At 39.7% G+C, this 23,660-nt stretch overlaps 1 protein-coding gene across 6 annotated transcripts in view; it reads left to right on the top strand.

The window, feature by feature from the left end:
- The window catches only part of ANO5 (anoctamin 5), a 55,939-nt gene extending 32,558 nt beyond the window's left edge, over positions 1-23,381 (top strand). For all 6 annotated transcript variants that reach the window (XM_031505094.2, XM_031505092.2, XM_031505093.2 and 3 more), the window contains 15 exons: positions 77-190; positions 2,052-2,167; positions 3,828-3,962; positions 5,172-5,277; positions 5,361-5,421; positions 7,653-7,804; positions 10,963-11,037; positions 12,081-12,303; positions 14,945-15,114; positions 15,701-15,798; positions 17,419-17,549; positions 19,105-19,310; positions 20,167-20,348; positions 21,387-21,492; positions 22,358-23,381. In XM_031505094.2, coding sequence (XP_031360954.1) covers positions 77-190; positions 2,052-2,167; positions 3,828-3,962; positions 5,172-5,277; positions 5,361-5,421; positions 7,653-7,804; positions 10,963-11,037; positions 12,081-12,303; positions 14,945-15,114; positions 15,701-15,798; positions 17,419-17,549; positions 19,105-19,310; positions 20,167-20,348; positions 21,387-21,492; positions 22,358-22,579 — 2,097 coding nt within the window. In that variant the 3' untranslated portion in view covers positions 22,580-23,381. The remainder of the gene's footprint in view (positions 1-76; positions 191-2,051; positions 2,168-3,827; positions 3,963-5,171; positions 5,278-5,360; positions 5,422-7,652; positions 7,805-10,962; positions 11,038-12,080; positions 12,304-14,944; positions 15,115-15,700; positions 15,799-17,418; positions 17,550-19,104; positions 19,311-20,166; positions 20,349-21,386; positions 21,493-22,357) is intronic.
- Positions 23,382-23,660: the final 279 nt, after the last annotated feature.

The raw sequence follows: 23,660 nt of genomic DNA, 5'->3' as shown, positions 1-23,660 counted from the left end.
GTTCACATCTATTATAGATTTCTATTAAATGGCCTTAGAATAGGAAAGGTCTGAAATTCTCATTCTTGTATCTCAGGTTAATTATATTCTTACACGTTGCCCATATGGAACAGAAGAAGGGAAGAAAAAATTTGGGATTAAGAGACTGCTAAACAATGGCACCTATACAGCTGCATATCCTCTTCATGATGTAAGTATTTCAGCTTTTTGCTCCCTTGAGCATTTCCCAGTGTTTGCACTCTTTTACCTACTGTGACATTTGCTGTTCCAGGAGATATGAAAATATACACAAACCTTTCAATTTGTCCCAGTAATTGATTCTGTTTTATAACACAAGACATACCTGTCAGTCCTACTATTTGGCTTTTATGTGCTGAAATGTTTCTTCCTATGGATGAGTTTTCAGAATATGTGTCAGTCACATCATTTCTTTAGAGACTTACTCCATGATGTTGCTGTAATGTTGATTGCACGGACCACACAGTAGTACCTTAGATTATAACAAGGAATTAATCTCTACTGTAGATGAATACCTTCATCAATGTGTGTGCATAGGGTGTGCGCACACACACATGCTATAGTTACACAGTACTGCACACTACCTGCAGTTACAGAAAAGCTCTTGGCATCACACAGTTTTGGGACTGAAGTCAGATAAGTTGCCTGAACCCTGCCACTTCAGTGTGGGATGGTGACTTGTCCATCTCCCAGTGACCTTTGGGTGCAAATACTGAATACTGCTAATGTGGTAAGGATAGTAAATACTATGTTTGGCTTTGCTGTAAGGTCAGTTTTTAATATGATATGTGTGGATTTAGTCCTGAAACTCCATGGAGAAAACAAGAGAGAGATGGGTTACAGTGTTTTACGTGGGTTTTTAGCTTTAAAATTTTTTCCTCCTAAATTGTGATTAATTTTTTACTTAAATCTTAAAATTCTGTGTTTTTCAAGGTTATTTCAGATGTCACTATGCTTTAGTGAACTTAAGTTGCTTATTTATATCTCTGAATTCTACCATAAGACATTATTAAATATTGTATATAGATTTATATTTTTAAATGTTTGAAAATGTTTTATTTTCCTTAGAAAAAAAAAATTAGCATATGGATGTTCCTTAGGTTTTCAGGAGGAAAGTTTGGCTGATTAGGATCTAGAATGCTAGTGTAGGCTGGGAGATACTTTGTACTGTTGGGATTACCAAAACCACAGGCAGTAAAAAGTAAGAATCTCTTCTATACAACTACAACCTACTTTAAATGCTAACAAATCTTATGAAAATATTCTAAAACTTGAGAGACAGACTCAAAAATCTTTGTCTAAAAATAATTATTTAATCTTTCAGAATATTTTCAAAATGCAAACTTTAGGTTACTTGAACTTCTATTGGTTGCTTCCTATTTAGAAACCATTTTTCATGCTTTTCTTTGTGATTGAGAGACATTCGGAAAAAAGGAAAACCATGATCACAAAATGAATAATCGACACAGCCAAATATTTCTAGAAGTGGAGTTCTGGGGCACAAGATAAAAATGCAAAAGCTGTCAGAAACTGTGGTTATTTTACACTGTTTAATTTGTAGGAAAGTGTGGATATTCTCAGTTCAGTCAGAGAGAGAAAGAGAAAGATTTCTCTAAGAGAAAAGCCTGGGAAGAAGTCCTTAGAGAGGGATATAAACAATCTGTTATCTTGCTTTCTGTCCATATTGTTTATAGATAAGTTCTGCCACACTGACCTAAGTCCAGCGCACCAATCAGGTGAAATGTTTTTACTTTAAGACCAATGGAATTAATATTCACGTTCTCTATAAAAGAGAGAGGTACTTTTGAATAAAGATCATTCTTTGCCCTCTGAAGATGGAGTCACTTCATTCCCATCCCTGCCTCAACAGCGACAGCAACAAAGTTCCAAATTTTTCATAGTATTTGACAGTTGAGATACCTGACAATGACCAACACCACAGTCTTAAGAGGGGTGTAGCACCACTCCTGTTTGTCTCTTTGGATGTAGTACGTGGGGCTGAGGTGTGTTCCCTTGCTGTGCTTTGCTCTCAGTGCCAGTACTGGAAGAAGGCGAGTGACCCGAACTGTGACAGCGAGCGGTACACGCTCTACATGGAGTGGGCCCGCTTCCTGCGCTTCTACAAAGAGCAGCCCCTGGATCTCATCAGGTGAGGTACTGCCTGGGGGTCTTATGTGTCCTTGCTTTTCCCTGGAATACAGTGGATGTCATCTGTAACGTGATCCTGCTAGCAATGATGCCTTGAGAAGGCTGACATAGAACAGACCCTAGACAGAGCTAAAGAATAAAGTAGGTTTTTATTAAATGGATCCACCTTGGGCAGCACAAGAGCCCAGCCAGGGCTGCACCCAAGGTAAACCAAAATGGTCACAAAATGGACAACCGCTCACAAGGTCTCACACTTGTCTAAGTTTTGGTCTGTTAGCATGTTGGAGTTAATTGTCCAATTATAACTTCAGGTTATGAAGTCCTGTTGCCCTGATTCTTAAGATTTTCTAAATCCTTCTGAGTTTACATTCTTGTAGAGAACTTTCTTACACAACTTTCTGTAAACAACCTATTGCTTTGCATTCCTCCATAGAGGCGGAGAAACTTGATGTCCTAGTAGTTTGTCCAATGTCTTTGGAGAGGTGGCACATTCACCCTCCAATCCACTGTCACCTTTGGAAAAATATAAATTCTGGAGTCAGAAAATAAACGTCCTCTTTTTCACCTTTGCAGTAACAGCAGCTCGCATCGTGCCTTCACGTGTCCTGTAGTGACAAAGTCCCATCCTTCTTGTTTTCTCTCTTTAGTCCACATTGTTTATGCTCTTGGGCCTGAAACTTGTATAGGCTGTCCTTGGTCCCCAGCTAGAGAAGGAATTGTATTATCTAACTACTTGTGAAGAGATCTTACCATCACTTAATATGAAGCTCAGAGCTACACACTAAAGCAGCACAGAATCTGAAATATATAAAAGCCAAAACTTAAGGCATCCGGAAATCTTTGCCTCTTTTAATATCCAGTGAGAACTGGATATTAATTGAGCACTATGTTCTGGGAGAGCATGACAGGGCTTTCTACTCAGAAGTGGAAAAATGCTTTATCTCAAATCAAGCCTCTTTCCATCTAGCCAGTCTTCCTGGGGTCAGGTGTATTACAGGTAATTCAGGTGTTAAAGAAACACATGCATAGAATACCTCATATTTTTGAAACAATCTCTGCAAAGTTTATTTGAAATGTTAAAATTTCACTGTAGATTTCACTCCAAAATTTCACTTGAAAAAAACACAGATAAAATCAGTTTGGAAGTCTGATTCTTAGTTCTAACCCCAAATTTAAACTCACTTAATATCTCTTTGGTTCAGCTGATGTGATACAACAGAATGTTGCTTTGTTCACAGGTTACACTTCCTTGTTTGTAACACAAGTGGTTGTATTTCTGTGGGTTTACCTATTTGTTTTAACTGGTCAGAACTGTTGTGCTGTTTCATTTGTATAACTTCTAGGAAAAATCAGAAAGTAAGTCTTCACTTACAGTATCCTGTTGAAAAGAGAAAAGAGCGATTTTAATGTTAGTTTCTTCTAGGAGGAAAAAAGGGACAAAAGAGGCAATACTTCCTGATCATTCACCTTGTTCATACAGCTTGAGTAACTTCTCATGGCCAGTTTCAGCCCTCATTTTCCACAGTACCTCAGTGCATTTACTCTTCTGTTAAAGGAGAATTTTGCCAAGTATTTCAATTTTACTCTGGCCAGTTTGCTCTACTACAGTTTTAAATTTTGCTTTGTATTCCTATTAATTGCTTTTTTTTTTTTGTATTCAGAAAGTACTATGGTGAGAAGATTGGAATCTATTTTGCCTGGCTGGGATTTTACACTGAGATGTTATTCCTTGCAGCAGTTGTTGGCTTAATCTGTTTTCTTTATGGTTTGTTTACAATGGATGAAAATATGAGCAGGTAGGTATAATGTTGAAAATCTCCTGGGCAAAAGCTAAGCAACGTGAAAATTTTATTCCTGTAAAAAAGTTTATTCTTGTTGTTACTCAACAGGTAACAAGCTTTTAAAGCTTGTCAGAGCAGACAAATTTGTTCTTCAGCTGTCTTTATTGACTATAAAGGGGGTGGACCACTAATGCAGAACTTGTGACTATCAATTAGTAAGACTCAACTTGTAGGTGAAAAGCAATATTTTGTTAGCCGTAGCTTTCTGTATTGGAGAAGCTGCAATATATGAAGACCTGAGAGTACCCCTTAGATCTCCCAAAATTGTTTGAGTGTTTAAGCTCAACTATGTCATCTGTCTTGCAGAGCAGTCTGACCTTTTTGTGCAGGTCATGATTTGTACTAACCAAAAGCATGAGTAAAGCAGATCAGCAGTGTTCTCCCATAAAAGAGGGATCCAAGAGCTTAAAAGCCACAGTTTGGTGGGTTTTTTTTGAAGCATAGTATTTGTTTTATCAGAAGTCCAAAGATTTATTGTATTCAGGGATTGGGGGTGGGGAGAGGAAAAGAGGGTTTACTTCTCGTTGCTCACTGTTTTCTGTAAGAAGGCTTCCATAAAATTTTGAGTTTTAACTATAAAAAATTACAAGTTAAAATTCTCACCTATTCTGTTGAATAATGTAACTTTGAGACTTGTATTTTAGCTAGGTTAAGAATTCATCTGGGAATACTGTTATAGGTATTGAGATTTCTCTGAATACCAAAGGACTATGATAGAAGTCTAAATTTTACCCACTGTCATTGAATTGAAGTAACAAATTTTACTGCTGATATCAAAGCTGAAGTGGTCTCTCTGCTTTTAGAAAGGGTGTTTTGATGTCATTGCTAACCTGATGAGAAATAACATGGTTTATATCTTGCCCAAAAGAAGTGCATGTACAGTATAGTTCTTATAGACTCCTGATTCATTGCTGGTGCAGTCAAAAAGCCATATCAAGGGAATTATTAATTCTACTCCTTGTAGCAGTTGCTTCATTTCTCATTTGCCTTACCCAGCCACTGGTTAATACCAGTGAATGTGACAAGATGTGGCATCTTTGCTGTGCAGCTGCAAATGTTGAGCTTCGAATAAATGAAGCTCCTATTTACTTTTAAATGAATTTCATTTCAAATATCTTTTAAGATGCTGTGGAAGCAGGTACTTTACAATGTTTTCCTCCTTAGCAAAGAAATCTGTGACCCTGCAATTGGAGGAGAGATCATCATGTGCCCGCTTTGTGACCGAGACTGTGAGTATTGGAGACTGAACACCACCTGCGAGTCCTCACAGGTGTGTATCTGTTTTTTTTGTTCATTCCTGTTCATCCTGAAACCTGGCTTGGCACTGACCTGTTCCTGCCTGTTCTCTTGCAGTATTCCCATTTGTTTGACAACGTGGCAACTCTTTTTTTTGCCATTTTCATGGGTATATGGGGTGAGTACATTTGATAAAGTTTTATGTCAGGCAATAGGGAGATCTTGGCCAAGCTGCTGAGGGACATGGGAAGTGGGAAGAATGGCTTCACGTTAGTATCCTGCCTCAAATGCAGAAGTGATGAATGAGTGAAAATAATTTAAAAGTTACAGAGGAATTGAGACTTAAACCCAAGCAGGCATCTAGGATACCATAACCTAAGCATTGTGTACTCTTAACTGCTAACATTTGATTCTTTCTGTAGTAACCAGAAACCTTACGCAGCCCAGACAAGAGTCCTCTCTGCTCAGCCCTTCACATCATCAGTGTGTCAGGGAGGGAGTGGGCAGCTTTGTGCCCTTTCACTGGGTGGGTGATGGTCCATCACTGCCCTGTATTAGCTGCACTTCTGGGAGGGGGAAATCCATTGGGATCTACCCCAGGGAACTTCATACACTGTAGTGTGTTTTGATGATGTAGAAATAGATGGATTTCTGGCCTCTATAATCATAGTTTCACACCAATGATACCTCTTCAGACTTTTAAGAATATTGTGTTGAATACATGTTCTTTTCTTCAATTCTGTGAAGTTTTATAAATTCCAGATAGCATAGTTATTGCTTCTTATTTCCTTAAATACAATTGTCTTGTTCCTTGTTTGTATGAAATGTCATCATTAAGTGTTCAACTTGTATATAGATATTTCATTAACTCACAAAGATTCTTGTGTGCTAATAGAAAACGTGTATTTTTTACCAGTGGATCTAATCTCTCACTTTCATATAGGTTATTTAAAATCTAATAAGATTGTTGCTGTATGGCTGTTTTCCTAAACTTTTCTTGGTTTGTAAGAACTAGCATTTGTGTGACATGGATTAGTCATTCAGGAAGTACCAGCCAAAGAGTTTAGAACTGCAGAAGATAAGCTTTCCTGTCTTTGTCTAAACCATAAAACTTCCTCAGTTCAGTAAAGATCAATCAGATAACAAGATTGTTTTAAAGTAATTTATAAAGGGCTCTTAAAATGTTATATTGTTTATATATGAAATCAATTCCCTCTAATATCTTAAAAAATTCTTAGGCCAGCCCAACCCTTGATTGTATGAAAACCATCAGATGTTCACTGTCTTTAAAATGAACCAGGTGTCCTGGTTTAGGGCAGATTTGGGAGGAAACCTCCAAAAGGGTCCCTCTAGAAAGCAAATTCAAGTGGCCCCTCCCAGTCTGAGAGACATAAATCTCCTTTGAGAAAATTGGAAAAGACTGTTTATTTAACAAACAAAGTATTCACAAGCATAAAAAATGAATAATGTTAAAGAATGGAATCTGCCATGGTTCTGAAGAGGTGGCAAATTCAGCAAGTCCTTTCCAGGGGCAGTAGCTCAGCTCACTCTGTCTCCATCAGTCCCTCCTGCACTGGAAATGCTGCATCCCAGCCCCAGTGGGCCACAAGTGTGAGCTCCAGGTGTTTCTCTGGGGTTTCAGTCCAGAGCAGGTTCAAACAGTTCCAAGAAAAAGAAAAGCCATGCTCTGGGGAACTTTCTGCCTCAGCTAGCTAAAAAAACTGACTAAAAGCAAAGGAGAGTTTGGTCCTGCTCCCTGTCCGTGCTGCAGGCAACACGGTCTGAGAGAGAGAGAGAGCTGAAGCTCTTATCTCTGTTTTGAATACAGCTGCAATAAAATTCCACCCCTTTTCCTTCTCCCCCTTTTACTCTCAGATCTAGTTTTAAAGGCACAAACCTTATTTCTGGGCTAAACAGATGAATGAGGATACAATTCATTATCATAAAGTCACCCTAGGGACACCATGATATTAAATAAGCATCAAAAAAGCAACAGAAGTGTTGGACCATAGTACTTGAAAGCTGTTCTGCTTATTTGTTGAATATTTATGTGTTGTAGGTTTATACATAGTAATTAGTTGAATTATCAGGTTCTTTTCTTAATTCCATGTTGCTTTTTGCATACACAGAGTAGTTAATTGAACATGGTCACCATAAACATGGAAATATCCATATCTTGTCTTGGCATCTTCCTTGTCATCCACTCCTGGAATCCAATTAGCTGATATATCACTGGATCCATATTGTGGTCTTATCTGTGAACTATAGTTGGTAGTCAGTAAAAATAAGTGAGTCACACTGTAAGGATAAATAATAAACCACAGAAAAGAAACCAGTGCGGATGTTTAACTTGGTTCATGAATTTGTTCACTTCTTCCTTAACTCTATTTTAACATTTGTAAATTGTAGTTACACTTTTCTTGGAGTTTTGGAAGAGGCGGCAAGCAAGACTGAAATATGAATGGGATTTGGTTGATTTTGAAGAGGAACAGCAACAGCTCCAGCTGAGGCCTGAGTATGAGGCAAAATGTACCCAAAAGAAGAAGAATCCTGTAACTCAGGTATGAACATGCTGTGCTTACATGTGTGCAAATCCAGTTGTATTCTGAAAGTTTTGTAACATGGAAATTGATATATTAAATCAGGAAAATATGGGCAAAGTTTATAGCTTTTATGTGTTTTTACAGCATCTTTCACAATTCAGAGTAGCAGTCTCTGAAACTTTCATGCCTTTAAAACCACTCATTCTTATCCCTACACAACATATGAAGAAACAGTCACTGTGATCTAAAGTGGTGAGTTGGTCTAGCTGTGGTTGGGGGAACACCAGAGGGATGAAGGTGGCCAAAGTCCTTTCTCTGAAATGTAATTGAGATGCAATTAGTGACCCCTCTTAACTCTGTTAAACACTCTATATTAATACTAAATGTTAATTGTTTTCATCTAAATTTATTTTAGGTAGGAGTTATTTGACAAACTTCAGGATCAGCTGGTTGCATTCCAACACAGTATCTACCACACCCATTCAATGTATTTTTAAATCATCTTTTCCCTTTCACGGAAGTGCTTATAAATAGCTTATTCTCGCTAGTCCTACTGAGATAACACAGTCTTCAGAAAAAAAATGGAAGCTTAGACAGAATGTGGGATGAGTCTTTGTTCTAAAAACAGTAGCCTTGTCTTTCAGGGCTCATTTCCTCAGTCATTAGGAAATATATATCCTAATCTTATTTCTCAGGAGAGAGAGTTTTCCCCCCTCCACATACACAGCATTAATTGTGCTGTTTTAACTAGTGCTTTGTACCTTGCACAGAGCTCTTTGATAGCAGTGCACTGTGTTTAAGAGTATCGCTCTGCTGAAGCATTACCTTCTGCATGTTCAAGGAAACAGGTTCAAGTAAATCAATTTTTATTAGTTAGCTCTCTTAATTGAAAAGACATGCCTGCCAGTTATGTATTATTTGCTGGTTTGCATGCCTGTGATGCTCAGGCTCAAATCCCCCCACCCCTTCCATGGCTGCGCAGGGCTCAGACCCTGCCAGATTGCGGTGGCTGTGCTGAGACAGTAGAAACTTAACAAGGTAGAAATCCATTTAGATTTAAGTGAAATGTGCCACTTCAAGCTTACTAAGTATGCTGTTTAGTCTAGTGACTGCAGGCCTAGCAAAACTATCCCAGCTAAAAAGAAAAAATGCAAATTTCCACACTAAAAGATAAAAAATAAAAAAGACTTCTCAGACCTTAAAACAAGCAGAGCAGAGTGACCCAAGAGTTCTTTCTATGCTTTCTAACAAAAACTAAGTACAAGTGTAACTAACTAAAACTGTAATGTAAAATCAGCAAAATGAATGTGCATTAACCTATTGTGAAATTCTATGCATATAGAAATTAGGGTAATAAAAAAAAATCAAGTGTTCTCAAAAGGACACGTGTCCATCAAAGAGCAATAAATTCCGACATGCTTCCACAGCACTGTAAATAAACATACCGTTCCCTACAAATCTTTCTTAGAATTGTAGGGTTTAATTTTTCATCTCATTTTGGTGCTGCAGCTGAGGCAGGGAGCAGGAGGAGCTCTGTGCAGCAGGCAGAGCCCGTGCTGCCCTGCTGAGCTCTGCAAGAGAGGCTGATCCTGTTAGGAAGGCACTGATGGGCTGACCAGGTAGCAGTGCTTGTGTACAACATGGACCAAAACCTCTAGCCTGAGGAGGGGAATCAGCTGTACCAGAGCACAGCCAAAGGCTTGGGTGTGCTTGTATATTGTCCTGAGGGAGAAAAAGTTGTGTCTCTAAATTAATCCAAATCCCTTAGTTGAGATAGGGGTTTGTGAACTTTATTTAGGAAGTAGAAATGGACTCTAATACTCTTATCTCAATGTGAGGTACTGCACTCCTCTGTACTTTCTAAGTATGCATTAACAATTGCCATAAAAATTCAATGACTATACAAGCCTTTATATTACGACATTACAATTTACTGTCCCAGTGGTTTTTCAGAGGCTTTTTTGCAGAAGGGTTTATCGGTGATCCTTAACAGTACCCAATTAATTATAGGCTAACCTGTACAGGTAATAGTGATTTCCTTCTGTTAGAGCATGTCCTATAGTGAACACATGAAAGGTCAGTGCAGTTACTTCTGCAGGAACCAATAAGGCTGTGTGGGTACAGGACAGTGACTGTGTCCCACAGCTGGTTTTGCCTCACTCAGAAAATTATTTCATCATTATTCATGATTCAAAGTTTTAAGTGCACTGAAACCAAAATTGCTGATCTTGAGGCTATCATGAGCATACTTGTTCATGGTGCTAAGCTGTCTAACAAGATCATAGCTAAAATCTGGGTTTGCTGATCACAATAGAATTGTAATCTACATAATGAAACATTTGATTCAAACTTCGGCTCTGTCATTGCACATTACTGCCTATATTACATTTGGGATTGCAGCTTCTGTAGTACACAGTGCCACTTTGCTGAAGAGGAGTCTAAGCATTCTACAGTGCCTTGTCCTACAGATTTATCAAATTGAGGTTATTTTTCACTATATCTTCTTCCACTGGCATTAGTTTTTAAAGAGAAGATTGCTTCATAGAACATGTACTCTGATATTTTAAGAACTAGAATTGGTTGCATAAGCTGTGTGAGCATTGAAAATTGTTCATGTGTTGTCTGGGGATACTGGCATGACCCAGTTGCCTGGTGCTGCAGCAGAGCTTGGCAGCTGCATTCAGCCATTTCATAAACTAAAAAAACAAATAAAATTGAAGGAGTGGAGAAAAACAATGTCTGACTAGCACATCCAAATGACAAGTTTTAAGCAATCTTGGCATGAAGAATTTATAAAATTGGAGTCCTGTTGTGGACTCAGAGCTGTTTGGCAGCTAACCTAGCATTACAGTAATAGTTGTGGCCTGCTTCTCTCAGGAAGTTGGTCTTTTTCCTTTAGCTGCTGATTGATTTTGTAAAAGTTTAACCATTCTTTCCAGGTACTGTCTTGTAGCAGTTTTATGGCAGCTTCTGTCCTGATCATTTTGCCCTGCCCCATCCACCCCCTGCCCCGCCCCCCAAATTATGTTCTGTCTGCCATTTGAGAGGGGCAGGGTTCTGGATGGTTTCCCTGGGATGTGAACACTTTTCACACAGTTGGTGAGAGCTCTGTGTGCTGCTGGAAGTTCCAGTAAGATATGGGATTAACAGAACTGTGCTGTACTTGACTGTTTCAGGAGATGGAGCCTTACTTGCCTTTAACCAGCCAGGCTGTGCGATTCTGCATCTCAGGAGCTACAGTGTTGTTCTGGGTGAGCACCTTTTTGAATCGTCATTTTGACATGTATCCGAGATGCTGTTCATTACTAATCATCACCTTAACACAAATTAGTTTTAATCATGATGTTAACACATGATTTTATTGCTGTTCTGCACATTTCATGCTGTAATTTAAAACACTTCCATTCTGATAATTTTATTTTTAAAAGGGCAGTGGAAATCTGTCATTAATTAGTCATTTGATTGGACATTTTAGCATAGGGGTAACTTTCTCTGTGACTTACTTGATGTTGACAGACATACCAAAAATATTGTGGTAAGGCAAACAAAAAAAAGAATTCACAACAATGAATGCAGAGTGATATTCAGAGTGGACAGTTTAATCTGACTTGTCTTTTCCATCTCCTGTCTATACTTTTCTGCACTTTCTCAGATATTGGTAGTAGGTTGTCAGCTTTTCTTATGTTAACAAAATAATTTTGTTGGTTTTAATGTATACAATATAATAAAGTATTTTGCCTGTGTACTTTGTGTTTCAGTGCTGCTGAACTCATACCCCCAAAGATTAAAATTTTAAAAATATAAAGCATGATGGTTTACTGTGGCAAGCACATTTTTTTCTTTCTCAAGATTCTTTATAGAAGTGTACAGAGTGAAATGAAAGAAAAAACAATTTCTGTTTTTATTCTTTGTTTTTCCTATGTGGAATGTGTTTAGAAAATTGCTTACCTGAAGTGAGTACTTAATTAAGTTCTAGTGAGGATTGTTTGAGCCTGATGGCCAATCCAATCCACCTGTGTCTAAACTCTCAAGAGAAAGTCACAAGTTGTGTTAGAAATAAAGTCAGAGAAAGTAGTATATAGTTTTAGTATCCTCCTTTTATATAGTATATTAATGTATTTTAGCATAGTTATAATAAAGAAATAATTCAGCCTTCTAAATTAAGTCAGACGTTGTCTGACGTTAGGTTTACCTGCATTTACAGTAGTTTCCACGCTGTGTTTGAAGCTGCCTGCATGTAGCTGTGGTGTGCAGTGCTAAGCTGGCAGTGCATTGCCCTGTCCCTGCCCCGCAGGTGTCCCTGATCATCGCCAGCATGATCGCCGTGATCGTGTACCGCCTGGCCGTCTACGCCGCCTTCGCCAGCCTGATGGAGAACACGCAGACGCTGCAGCCCATCAGCGGCCTGCTCACCCCGCAGCTGGCGACCTCGGTCACCGCCTCCTGCCTCAACTTCGTCATCATCATGGTCCTGAACTTCTTCTACGAGAGAATCGCCATCTGGATCACTGACATGGGTGAGCTGGGCTGCCTGGAGGCACAGCTTGGAAGGAATCCTTGGTGGTTCCGTTGCACACCAGCAAGGTGTTCGGGCTGTTCTCAGCCCAGGCACAGTGCGAGCTCTGTAGCTCACAGTAGCTTGCAGCAATGACTCGGGAGTATCCATGCCATACTGAACGTTTTCCCAGCGTTTCAGTAATTCTCCGATGTCGCTGTTGAGGCAGGACGGGAATGAAGAGACTTGACTCAAAAGGCTGCTGAGAGTAAAACTCCGATTTATTCAAAGTACACTGCTCTTTTATACAGAGCTCCACAAGGACCAAATCCATTGGTTCTGAAGGGAAAACAACCCACAGCATTGGTGCAAAGTGCTTGACGCACAGTGATAGAACTTAACTATAAACAATGTGAAAAATCAGAGAGATAAAGAATTATTTACATTCTTTCCCAGCTCTTTCCCAGGCCTCTGCCTGGCTAGAAACTCTCAGTTTTTTCCTTTGACTGAATCTGAGTCCCACACTCCTAATCTAGTTTCTCTTCATATAATGCTTGTTTATATTGGAACTAGTCTACAGAGACAATCACAGACCTGAACATAGTCACTTGAATCACATCTTGAGTCACCTAAGCAATATCAGACTGCCTTGAGCTAGCAGTATTTCAGTTAAAAATCCTGCAAATATATTTGAAAAAATAAATCATAGCTGTCTTTACAAGAAAAAAGGACAAATCACTACTCTTAGTCTGGGGAAAATGGTGGGATGAAATAGTTCATTTTCCATGTTTTTCTGAGCATTGTTTCCTTCAGTTCTGGCTGTACAGATTTGGAGTTACAAAGATGAAAGGCATAGGTTGAGCAGGATGAGAAGCTGTGCACAAGATGTGCTATTGTGGCAGTAGCTATTGATAGAGCAGTACCCCTGCTTCCAAGCTGGAGGCCCAGAAAGAGGGCCTGCTTTTGTCGTGTATTTTATGTTTGACTTCTGCTTGCATGCTGGAAATAACCATTCCTAAGAGCCTTTGTTAGACTTTTTTTAAATTTTACTTCATTTTATTTGTCCTTAATGATTTAGAGATAGAAGTCCCTGAAGGTGTTTAATAGGAAGAAATAATTGCAGAATATATTCAGCTTGGGGAGGGGAGCTGAAAATATTAGGTAATTGCAGTTTGTGCACTTGTCATAAAAACGGTTGATTTTTTTTGAGATCTTGCAAGCAGAGTCAAGAGTTGAAAGGTGTTCCTTGCAGAATCTTAAAAGGATGTTGCATTTGGTTTATTTTGATTTACCATGGACCATCTCTGAGATCTGTATTGCTTATCTTTTTTGGCCAAATCAGACCAAACTGAAACAGAACAAGTAGTAACTAAAATTGCCCCTAACAAACACAGAAACAAACAGAAATCATAATTTTTTAAATCTTTCCTGAGGAGCAAGAATTGTAAGCGTGAAGGCTCAGCGGTGTTATTTTGCTGATTTGCAAGTGTGGATAATGATTTCTCAAGTGGCAGCACCACCTGGGGCTGTGGGTTCCAGGGGGAGCATGCCAGGTCACTGGTGTGAGCAGGACTGCTGCCCTGCTCGGGTGGCCTGAGTGTCAGAAGTGTCTGCCCAGACTTCATTCATCTCGAGCTCCTTGAAAGGGTTAGGCCAGATTTGGTGTTCAGACAAGCAGGATGATCTGCCTCTGGTGCTCTGAACATTGTGTGCCTCACATCAGTATTTTAACAACTCACTGAAAGTAAAAACATTATAGGGAGCTGCAAGCTAGGCAGGCTGCCTCACCTGAGAGCTGCCTCTTCTGTCCTACACTCTGATGTCAGGTTCCCAGTAAATGCCTCATGTTCTTCTGGCATGCAGACTTACACCAAGCTTGGAAACAGTTTACTCAGTTACATGAAACAACTTTACAATAAGGCAGATAAGTTCAACACATCTGCCTCACCACTTCAGAGGGACTTGAATGTTGTATTTTCTTACGGTACCTCCCAACTTGAATTGGTTATATGTTATTGTTTGACAGGACATTTGACAATAGCTTAGGGCTTCCTGCTGCCCTCAAAAATATAAATGTGATAGACAATGAGCAGCAAAAGGCAGCAAAACCCTAAGCAAAGGTTTGGTGATCTACAGTAGCTCCAAGATGCTCGTACTCTCCCCTGTTGTTCTGCCCCTTATGAGCCTCATCTTTCAGAGGCACATGGGCCTTGCAGTTTTGCTGATTTTAATGATATGCATACAGTATGTTGGTAAAAAAATATTGTTAACATACTTCTCTAACACAAAAAAAACCAATAATCATGTGTTCCCAACAGGGAGATCTTCATACTACAGGAGAGCCCTCTAGTTACTGTTTGAGATTCATCTCAGATCTCCTAAAAGAGTGTAACATCTGGGGATGGACAAGTGCTAATGAACAGGACAAAGAAGGGGAAATTAAATTTTATAGAGGTTTTAAATTTGAATTTCCTTTGAGTGCCTGCATCAAAAGTTGCATTGCAAAGTAAGGGCAGGGTGTCTGAAAGCAGGAACTCCATCTGCTGAAGTGTTTGTAGGTGTTATCCTTTTTTTTCCTTTAAGGGGCATGATGAATATTTGTGAATTTTTATCCTTTTAAAGAGAATAAAGGAACATAAAAGTATTGTTTTCTGGTTTCACAGAGATCCCCAGAACTCATATGGAGTATGAGAACAGGCTCACTATGAAAATGTTTTTGTTCCAGTTTGTCAACTACTATTCATCCTGCTTCTATGTGGCCTTCTTCAAAGGGAAGTTTGTTGGTTACCCAGGTGCCTACACATACATGTTTAATCGCTGGCGAAATGAAGAGGTAAGGTTTTCTTAGTTAAGGTGAATTGTTCCCTTCAGTCTGCACAGCTGTAAATTTCCAGCTGCAGGCGTGGTCTGAGCTGAGCTGCACCTCAGCTGGCTATCCTAAAGTTGATGCTTCCAATGACTCTTCCTGCTGTTGCTAGTCAGGGCAACACCAGCAGTGAAAATCTGGCAGTCACAAGAGTGAAAAATCATAAAGCTTTTCTTAGTCCCAGCTCTCCTGAAATACCAGTGGGTCTCAGCATGGGTCTTAAAAAAAAGCCTGGTGCTGAGAGTTCATTGAGTGCAAAAGACTCACTTTGCTGGGGCTGAGAGGTGTGTGCTGCACGCAGATCCTGCTGAAGCATCTCTGAATTACTCTGTCTTCATGTGGTTGCTATGTTTTGGAACGTGTTTTGTCTCACACTTGAAACACTTAAAGCCCTTCCTGAGAGAGTGGCTTAGCTGGCAGTCCATGTGGAAATAGAGTATTGTCCTTAGAAGTTTTAAGATCTCCTTTCTTGCACTTACACAATAGTAGACTATAGTTTATCTGGGTGATACCCATTATCCATGTCCATTGACACTCAGTTTGTCTCCACCAGTGTGATCCTGCAGGCTGTTTGATAGAACTGACGACACAGCTCACCATTGTCATGGCTGGCAAACAGATCTGGGGGAATATCCAAGAGGCTATTGTTCCGTAAGTTCTCTCTGACACTGAGAAATTCTTGGGAGGAGTGATTGCCATGTGAGGAAGATAAGAAGAATTCTGTAAATTAAGTGCAAAAACTTCTGACAGTTATTACATAAAGGCTTTTAGTCTCTTGTGAAAGCCATGTTTGTAAAAGCATGTTTGTAAAGTTGTATTAAGAAGCCTGCTCAGATAAGGGGAGGGACTGTGACTGGTTGTTTGCAATTAGAGATGGGCTGGAGGAAGATGAAGTGGTTTGAGGCTGCTGGGGCATAGTGACCATGAAATTATAGAGTTCTCGATATTTGGGGAAATCAGGAGGAACATCAGTAAGACTTCCACTTACAAAAGGCAGACTTTGGTCTTATTTAGGAGACTTATCCAGAGTTCCTTTGGAAGCAGCCCTTAAAAACAAAGGAGTCCAGGAAAGGTGGGCATGCTTCAAAACAGAGATCTCAAGGTCACAACAACAGACTGTCCCTGTATGCTGAAAGATGAGTCAACAAGGCAGATGTCCAGCCTGGATGGGCAACAAGGTTTTGAAAAGAGGATGTGTCATCTTTGGAAGGAGGATCAGGTCTCTCAGGAAGTATTTATGGGAGTTGGTAGGGCTATAGGAAAAAAATTAGGGAGGCCAAAGCTCAGTTCGAACTAAATTTGGCAGTGTTTGTAAAGGATAATAAAAGATGTTTTTACAAATATATTAATGGCAAAAGGAAGGGTAATAACAACCTTTGCTCTCTGCTGGATGCAGGAGGAAACTTAACTGCAGGTGAGGAGAAAGCTTAAGTGCTTAACGCCATCTTTGCCTCAGTTTTTAGTGGGAAGATGACTTGCTTTCAGAACAACTGACCTCTTGGGTGGGTTGATGGTATCAGGGAGCAGAATGATCCCCCTGTTACCCAAGAGAAGGCAGTCAGAGAACTGCTGAGCTGCTTGGATATTCATAAATCCATGGGACCAGATGGGATCCACCCCAGGGTGATGGGAGCTGGCAGATGAGCTTGCCAAGCATCTCTCCATCATTTACCAGCAGTTCTGGCTCACTGGGGAGGTTCCAGATGACTGGAACTGGCCGTTGTGACACCCATTCACAGAAAGGGTGGGAAGGAGGATCCTGGTAATTACAGACCAGTCAGCCTGACCTCAGTACCTGGTAAGGTCATGGAACAGTTACACTGAGTGTCACCACGCACACTTACAGGATGGCCAGGGTGTCAGACCCACCCAGGAGGGGTTTAGGAGGGCTAGGTCATGTTGACCAACCTGATCTCTTTTTATGACCAAGTGGATGCAGGAAAGGCTGTGGATGTGTCTGTTTGGTGCAGTCACCATCCCTGGATGTGCTTAAAAAAAGACTCAATGTGGCACTTGGTGCCATGGTTTAGTTGAGGTGTTGAGGGGCATGAATTAGACTCAATGATCTTGAAGGTCTCTTCCAACCTGGTCAGTCTGTGATTCTGACTTCACAGAATATTCTGAGTTGGAAGGGACCCTCAAGGATTGAGTACAGCTCTCAAATGAATGGCCTGTACAGGGACTAAACTTGGTGTTATTAGCATGGTGCTCTAACCAAGTGAGCCAATCTGATCTGCTTCTCTCATTGTTAACATTTTTCTGCATATACAGCTGGATTTGTAACTGGTGGGGTCGTCGGAAAGCCAGAAATAATCCTGAAAATTTATACAGTCGCTGGGAGCAAGACCATGATCTGCAGACATTTGGAGCCTTAGGCCTGTTCTATGAATATTTAGAAATGGGTAAGTTCAAAATTACACATTTGGAATTGAGGACAGGACACCTTGTACTGACACTTCCAAAAGAACATTTTCTTGATTAATTGTTGTGGGTTGATGCCACCACTTTCATCTGCATAGCGGGAGGATTAACTGCTGGAAGTTATTAAATAGGTCAGCCCAGTTTAAAAAAAAAAAAAGCTGTCTTTGCATCTTGAACTGCTGGGAATTTCACAGAAACACTGCAGACTTTTGTTTTCCTCATTTGAATGGGGAACGTTATTCTCAGTGCAGCCAGCTGCCTCTGTGTCTGTTCTTGTGTTGTTCCAAAGCATATTCTTAGCTGATGTCAGTGGAAATTTTAAGTATGGGATGAGTGCCAAGTGTGCTGTAAGGCATGAGATCTACGAACTGGCTGGAGGAGAATCCCTTCAGATTTAGTGTGGCACTGATCAGTGCTTCCCTTCAGGCAGTTAGACCAGCAGAGGGAGTGTGGGCAAGGGAATCTGGGTTTTCAAAGGTAACGCGAGCATGTCAGCTTGTAGCAGTAGTATACAAACCTGAGAAACTGAAACCAAAACTAAAGCCAGGTTAAATTTAAAGGATGCTTTAAAGAAGTTAATATTTGATTATTACAAGGATACATTTTGTTGAAAAATGAACCTTTGTATTGTTTTATTTCTGCACAAATAGTTTGAAGTGTTCTAGAGATGCGTAGTGTTATTATCAGTTTAATTTGACACTGTGATCATGTGAAACTAATACACTCAGAATACACAGTTGCAAGCCGTGTCCTTGCTCTTCCAGAATCAGAACTATGCTCCAGCATAGTGGAGGGCTAAGTTAGCAGGTGTTTTGTTGCTTATCTGAGGTGAAAAACTTACCACTGAAATAATGGAAAAGTGAATGACTGTTGTATGGGAATTCATTTTATATACTACCTAAACCATAAAAAATACTCTGTTTCTTCTATTTGAAACACTGTGGCAGTATTGGCTGTGTACTGAGGATTATCACATTCTGTACTGAGAAACTTAATTTTGGTAACTGAAACTATCATTTGTATATTCTCGTCACAATTCTTAGACTAATGTCAGCACTCCCCAATGGAGCTATTGCATATAGAGGTGTTATGAATGTTTTGATTGAATCAATAACAATAGGTGGAGATAAGGTTGTGAGGTGTGTAGTTGATAAGTAAAAGAAGAACAAGATGGTACAAACTGCAAGAGAACAAAACTGGCTTGATAACAGTTGAGAAATTTGATGGATTAATTCATCCCAATTCCCCTACATTTACACACCATTCATATGAGAACTGCAGCACCCTGAAAGAATTGCTATCCAGCACTGCTGGCAGCATCATTTCACAGGATGCACATGCCCATTTCTGTGGGTGCTGCTGAATGGCAGCCTGAAGGGACTGGAGAAGTGTTGGGACTGGGGCTGATGCCAGGGCTGAGGATGACTTGTGCAGTCTGGCAGAAGTTTGCCACTTGTCTGCTCATAGTAGACCCCCATCACTCTGAGGATACTTTGAGAAGGGCATATTTTGACCTACTTTTTTTCCCTCTTGCAGTCATTCAGTTTGGATTCATTACTCTCTTTGTGGCATCCTTTCCCTTGGCTCCTCTTCTTGCTCTGATGAATAATATCCTGGAGATTCGCGTGGACTCCTGGAAATTAACCACTCAGTTCAGAAGGCCTGTGGCTGCAAAAGCACATAGCATAGGAGTGTGGCAGGAAATCCTCAATGGCATGGCCATCCTGTCTGTTGTCACCAATGTAAGTATGTTAATACTTGCTTAGGTATGTGATGTGTTAGCTGGGAAATCTCAAGTTGGAGAACCAAAACCACTGTCTTGTGCTGCATCAACATAGATTCTTCCATGTACTCAAAATGTGAAGAATTAAAAACCACCTGATGCTTTTTCTCCTTCATCAACACTGTATCATGTTAACCTACAAAGATACCATCAAACCACTTAAGTGGTTTGGCTTGTCCATATGTTGGCAGTGTGCAGCTCCCTATCCACATTTTATTTGCCATAATCTTTCATTCAGTTGTCTGTGTTTTCCAGCCTTTTGGAATGGCATAAGCCAGTATGAAGCTTAGTCTGATGAAGCACACTGATTGCCCAGAGGGAGCTGTAGGGGATGGGAAAGGTGGATGAATCCTGTGGGTCAGATGCATTTTTGTCCTTGTTGCTATGAGGCCTGTTCTGTGAGAATTCTGCTCCTCTTCTGGATGCACCTGTGGGACCAGTGGCTCCAAGTATTTTTTATAAACTGGTAACTAAATGCTATGCCAGTATTTCATTGGAAACATACTGTAAAGCAGCCTGCTGAACACAAGAGATGCCTCTTTTTAGTGTACCTCAGGCAGCAAACCCACTTGCAGGTACTGCCATAGCAGCAGGATACCTCAGCACCTTAAGTATCTCAGGCTTCCAGGAAAAATGTGCTGAGGCTGCAGTCAGCATCTTTCACCAAGGTGAAGTGCCCCAATCATGCTTCCCACCCTTTCTTAAAAGAGTCTAGAATGGGTAATGCTAGAGTCACAGAACCACAACGCTGTTACAAATCTGCTGACAGATTTTGTGTGCTGCTTTCCTTATTTCTTTTTCCAATCTCTTTTCAGGCTTTTATTGTTGCATTCACATCAGATATGATTCCTCGTTTAGTTTACTACTATGCTTATTCTGAAAGTGAAGACTCGCCAATGTCTGGATACATAAACAACAGTTTGTCAGTGTTTCAAATCTCAGATTTTCCTCTGAGAAATGAACCTAAAGAGAATCCAGAAAACTTTGTCATATGCAGGTTGGTGTCGCTTTGTATAGAATACAGCATAAAAATCTAAGTTGTCCATTAGAAAATAAATTATGTCATTCTCATTATTCCAAAGTGAGAGAGGTAATATTTAGACTATTGATGAGGTTGAGGTGGTAAGAGATCGAGCCAATAACAAAAACGATCACCTCAAGAAAAATCGCCACTAAAAGTCTCATTGCTTATTTGCATTTTGCTTTTTCTTCATTTTACTTTTTGTTTACTTAATTACACTATTGATTTTTGAGTGAGGAAGGAAATTAATGCCCCTAAAGTTGCAAACTTCAGCCTATGTTTTCAAAAATTTTCAGGCTGAGTAAGGAAAAGAAGGCAGAATAAAGGAGATTATTAGATCTCAAAGCTGAAAATGAGATATGGTGTTTAAAATCAATCCTTATTTTGCTTGATCAGACCAAAAATCAGACCTATCCTGCTTTCATTTAAAAAGTAGTCCTTTCTTGCTAGCCAGAAGCATTGGAGATTCTAGAATAATTACAAAATAACTTTGGAAATGGTAAAATAAAAGTATTGATTGGATGAAAAAAATCTCAAAGCAAACAAAACCACCCCCCAAACCAACCACTTCAGTTCTGGAAACGGCTGCATTTGTTTGGTGGTGTAGAACATGCACTCAGGTCTGTCCTTTCATGAAACCCTGCATCTGTCCAGTCCATAATCTGCTCGTGTGTGTCACATTTATTCAGTGCATGTCCATTACCCTGTGATGCATCCCACCACCCTGTCCTGCATTATTTGATCATTGCCTGAAAAACAAGTCACCTGTGTGCCAAATTTCACATCACACATCCTCATCTCTGCTCTGTTGCTGTGTGTGTGAGGATGTTTAAGCAAACACAAAGATAGGAGCAAATTGAGAGACAGCCTTTTTCTGCAAAAGGAAACAGACCATTTAAAACAAGAAAAGGTTCCTTAAGTGGCAGCTGTACTTGCTTGTAAGTGTCACTAAGCTTGTAATCTGTCCCAGGCTGGATGTGACATTTCACCTTTGCATGTCTGTCATTCCCACAGGTACAGAGACTATCGATATCCTCCAGATCATGAGAGGAAATACTTACACACTATGCAGTTCTGGCACATTCTTGCTGCAAAACTGGCCTTTATAATTATTATGGAGGTATGTTCCCTGCAAAATTTCCTTCTGACATCAGTACCTTGTGATTTATCTAGATAGTTAGTAGTGTAACAGCAAATAGATTTGCTGGGAGTATAAAATAACCTGTTCCCTAGACAATACCAAGTATTCATGTCCTAAAAGATAACTCTTACTGGGTCTTTTAACTTCAGTGAGCTCACCTCAGAGTAGGAAAAGTGAAGATGGCTGAGGAGATTGCAAATGCTGATCAAAATAATGAGGCAAATAAAAAAGGTAATAAATTTTTTTTTAAAAATGCCAGTGTAAGAGATGAAAGCCACCAGGACTCCAGGACTAGCACTTCCACTCCTCTTGCTTTCATTATGGAGCTGTATGTGAGATGACTGTGTTCAAAATCCACACAGCATTTTGCAGTGATGTATATTGGTTAGAAACAGCTAAATCAATAGTTTGGATTGGGACACCATTGTTAAGCCACTGCTTTGCAAGTTGTGAAGGGAAAAGGGAGAAAGTTCAAGTGCTCACCTCATCACTTTTCCTGGTGTGTTTCCTCAGCTCTCAATAGCTAAGTGTTATCAGCACAGCTGTGTGAACTTTCTGACAAGCCACACAGAGGAGTTAAAAAGTGATGGTTGAGATTCAGGCCTTGACACTTTCCTCTGGGGCTTGCTAAGTCATTAACGCTTTGGAATTAACATTTCTGCATAAGAAGATGGGGTTTAATCTTCATACACATCTTAGATACACATTAATTCAATGTGTATTATTCCAGGACAGCGAAATGAAATGTATTTTATTGTGAACAAAAAGTGACCTATTTGGTGTCAGATAAAACAAGAGGTGCTTCTTTTGGTAATGAATTGAGGGGTTTTTTTTGTTTTTTTAGCATGTTGTATTCATCGTCAAATTCTTTGTCGCATGGATGATCCCTGATGTTCCTGCGGATGTGAAAGCCAAAATAAAACGTGAGAAGTATTTAACACAAAAAATCCTACATGAGTATGAACTTGAAAAACTGAAGGAGAGACTGTGCCAAGGTGATAAACGAACCACAGAAAAAGAGTTCATTGCCACGGAAGGGAGAATGGAGCTGTCCAGAGCAATGTAACCAAAAACCCAGCTTTTTGGGAATTTAGCTTGTTCTAGCTTTTTTCATCTGTGGTTTGCTCAGTATGCATCATGTTGAAAGCTGTAGGAGAGTTCAACCCTTCTCTTTCGATCCAAAGATTTTATAGTTTTGTTTAAAAGTTTTACTGAGCTTTCAGAGTTAACTGTATGATTTCAGCACTGGTTTTTATTTACCCATGACTTTGAACAGTAAATGTAGTCTTGTAATCCTAGAATTTGGACTCCTGGGATAGGGACTGTTAACCTCAAAGGGCTCACAGGACATGATACGGTCATTTACCACCAAGCCCTCTCCCTGTTGCTAATTGCAACATTCCAGGCTGTATCCCAGCTGGCTGAAAAGGATACCACAGAGGACCACTGCTGTGGAAAATGCTGAAAATTATCATTATTTTATCAAGTGGTAATTTAATAGAACACTTCTGATACAAGGATTAAGGTTTGGGGCTTTTTTTTATATTCACTATGTCTTACGAAACATTGGTTTGAACTTCTATACATTTTGTAGAAAGAATTGATTTTTAAAGATATATTGGCATAATTCCACTTGGAATTATTTATAGGCACAAATTCTGTTAATACAATAGTGAAGGGAATAAAAAAATCAGTGAAGGGAGAAAAAGCCATAATATATGTTCATAAATATACAATTTATGGAAGAGTTTACTCTCTAAATGCAGATATTGTGGAATCACCTAATTGCAGTGGGTTTTGAAAAATATGTATGTGATTTGGACAATAACAGTTATTTAATTTCTCATTCTCAAAAACTACCATTGGAAGATTATGTTTGACTCTTTTCTGGGGCTACAGCTGCTTGTTTATTTATTTATTTTGCTTGGATTCTCAATGAATGCCAGCAAAGGGCTTAAGCTGTGTGTCTGTCCTCCATGCATACTGTGGAGTGTGCCTGCACTCCATGGCAGTGGATTGGGAGCTGGACCACCATACCAGTTGATTTAGCTGAATGGTTTGGTCTTGGATTTTAATCCAAAAGATTTTAAGCATGCCAAATAATCTATGTTTATGGTGTTATTTTCCTTATACCTAGTATCCTGAGG

This window comes from Lonchura striata, chromosome 6 (genome assembly GCF_046129695.1).
Source record: "Lonchura striata isolate bLonStr1 chromosome 6, bLonStr1.mat, whole genome shotgun sequence".
Lineage (NCBI taxonomy): Eukaryota > Metazoa > Chordata > Aves > Passeriformes > Estrildidae > Lonchura > Lonchura striata.
Note: the sequence above shows the minus strand (reverse complement) of the source record. Positions and strands in the feature narration are given on the sequence as shown.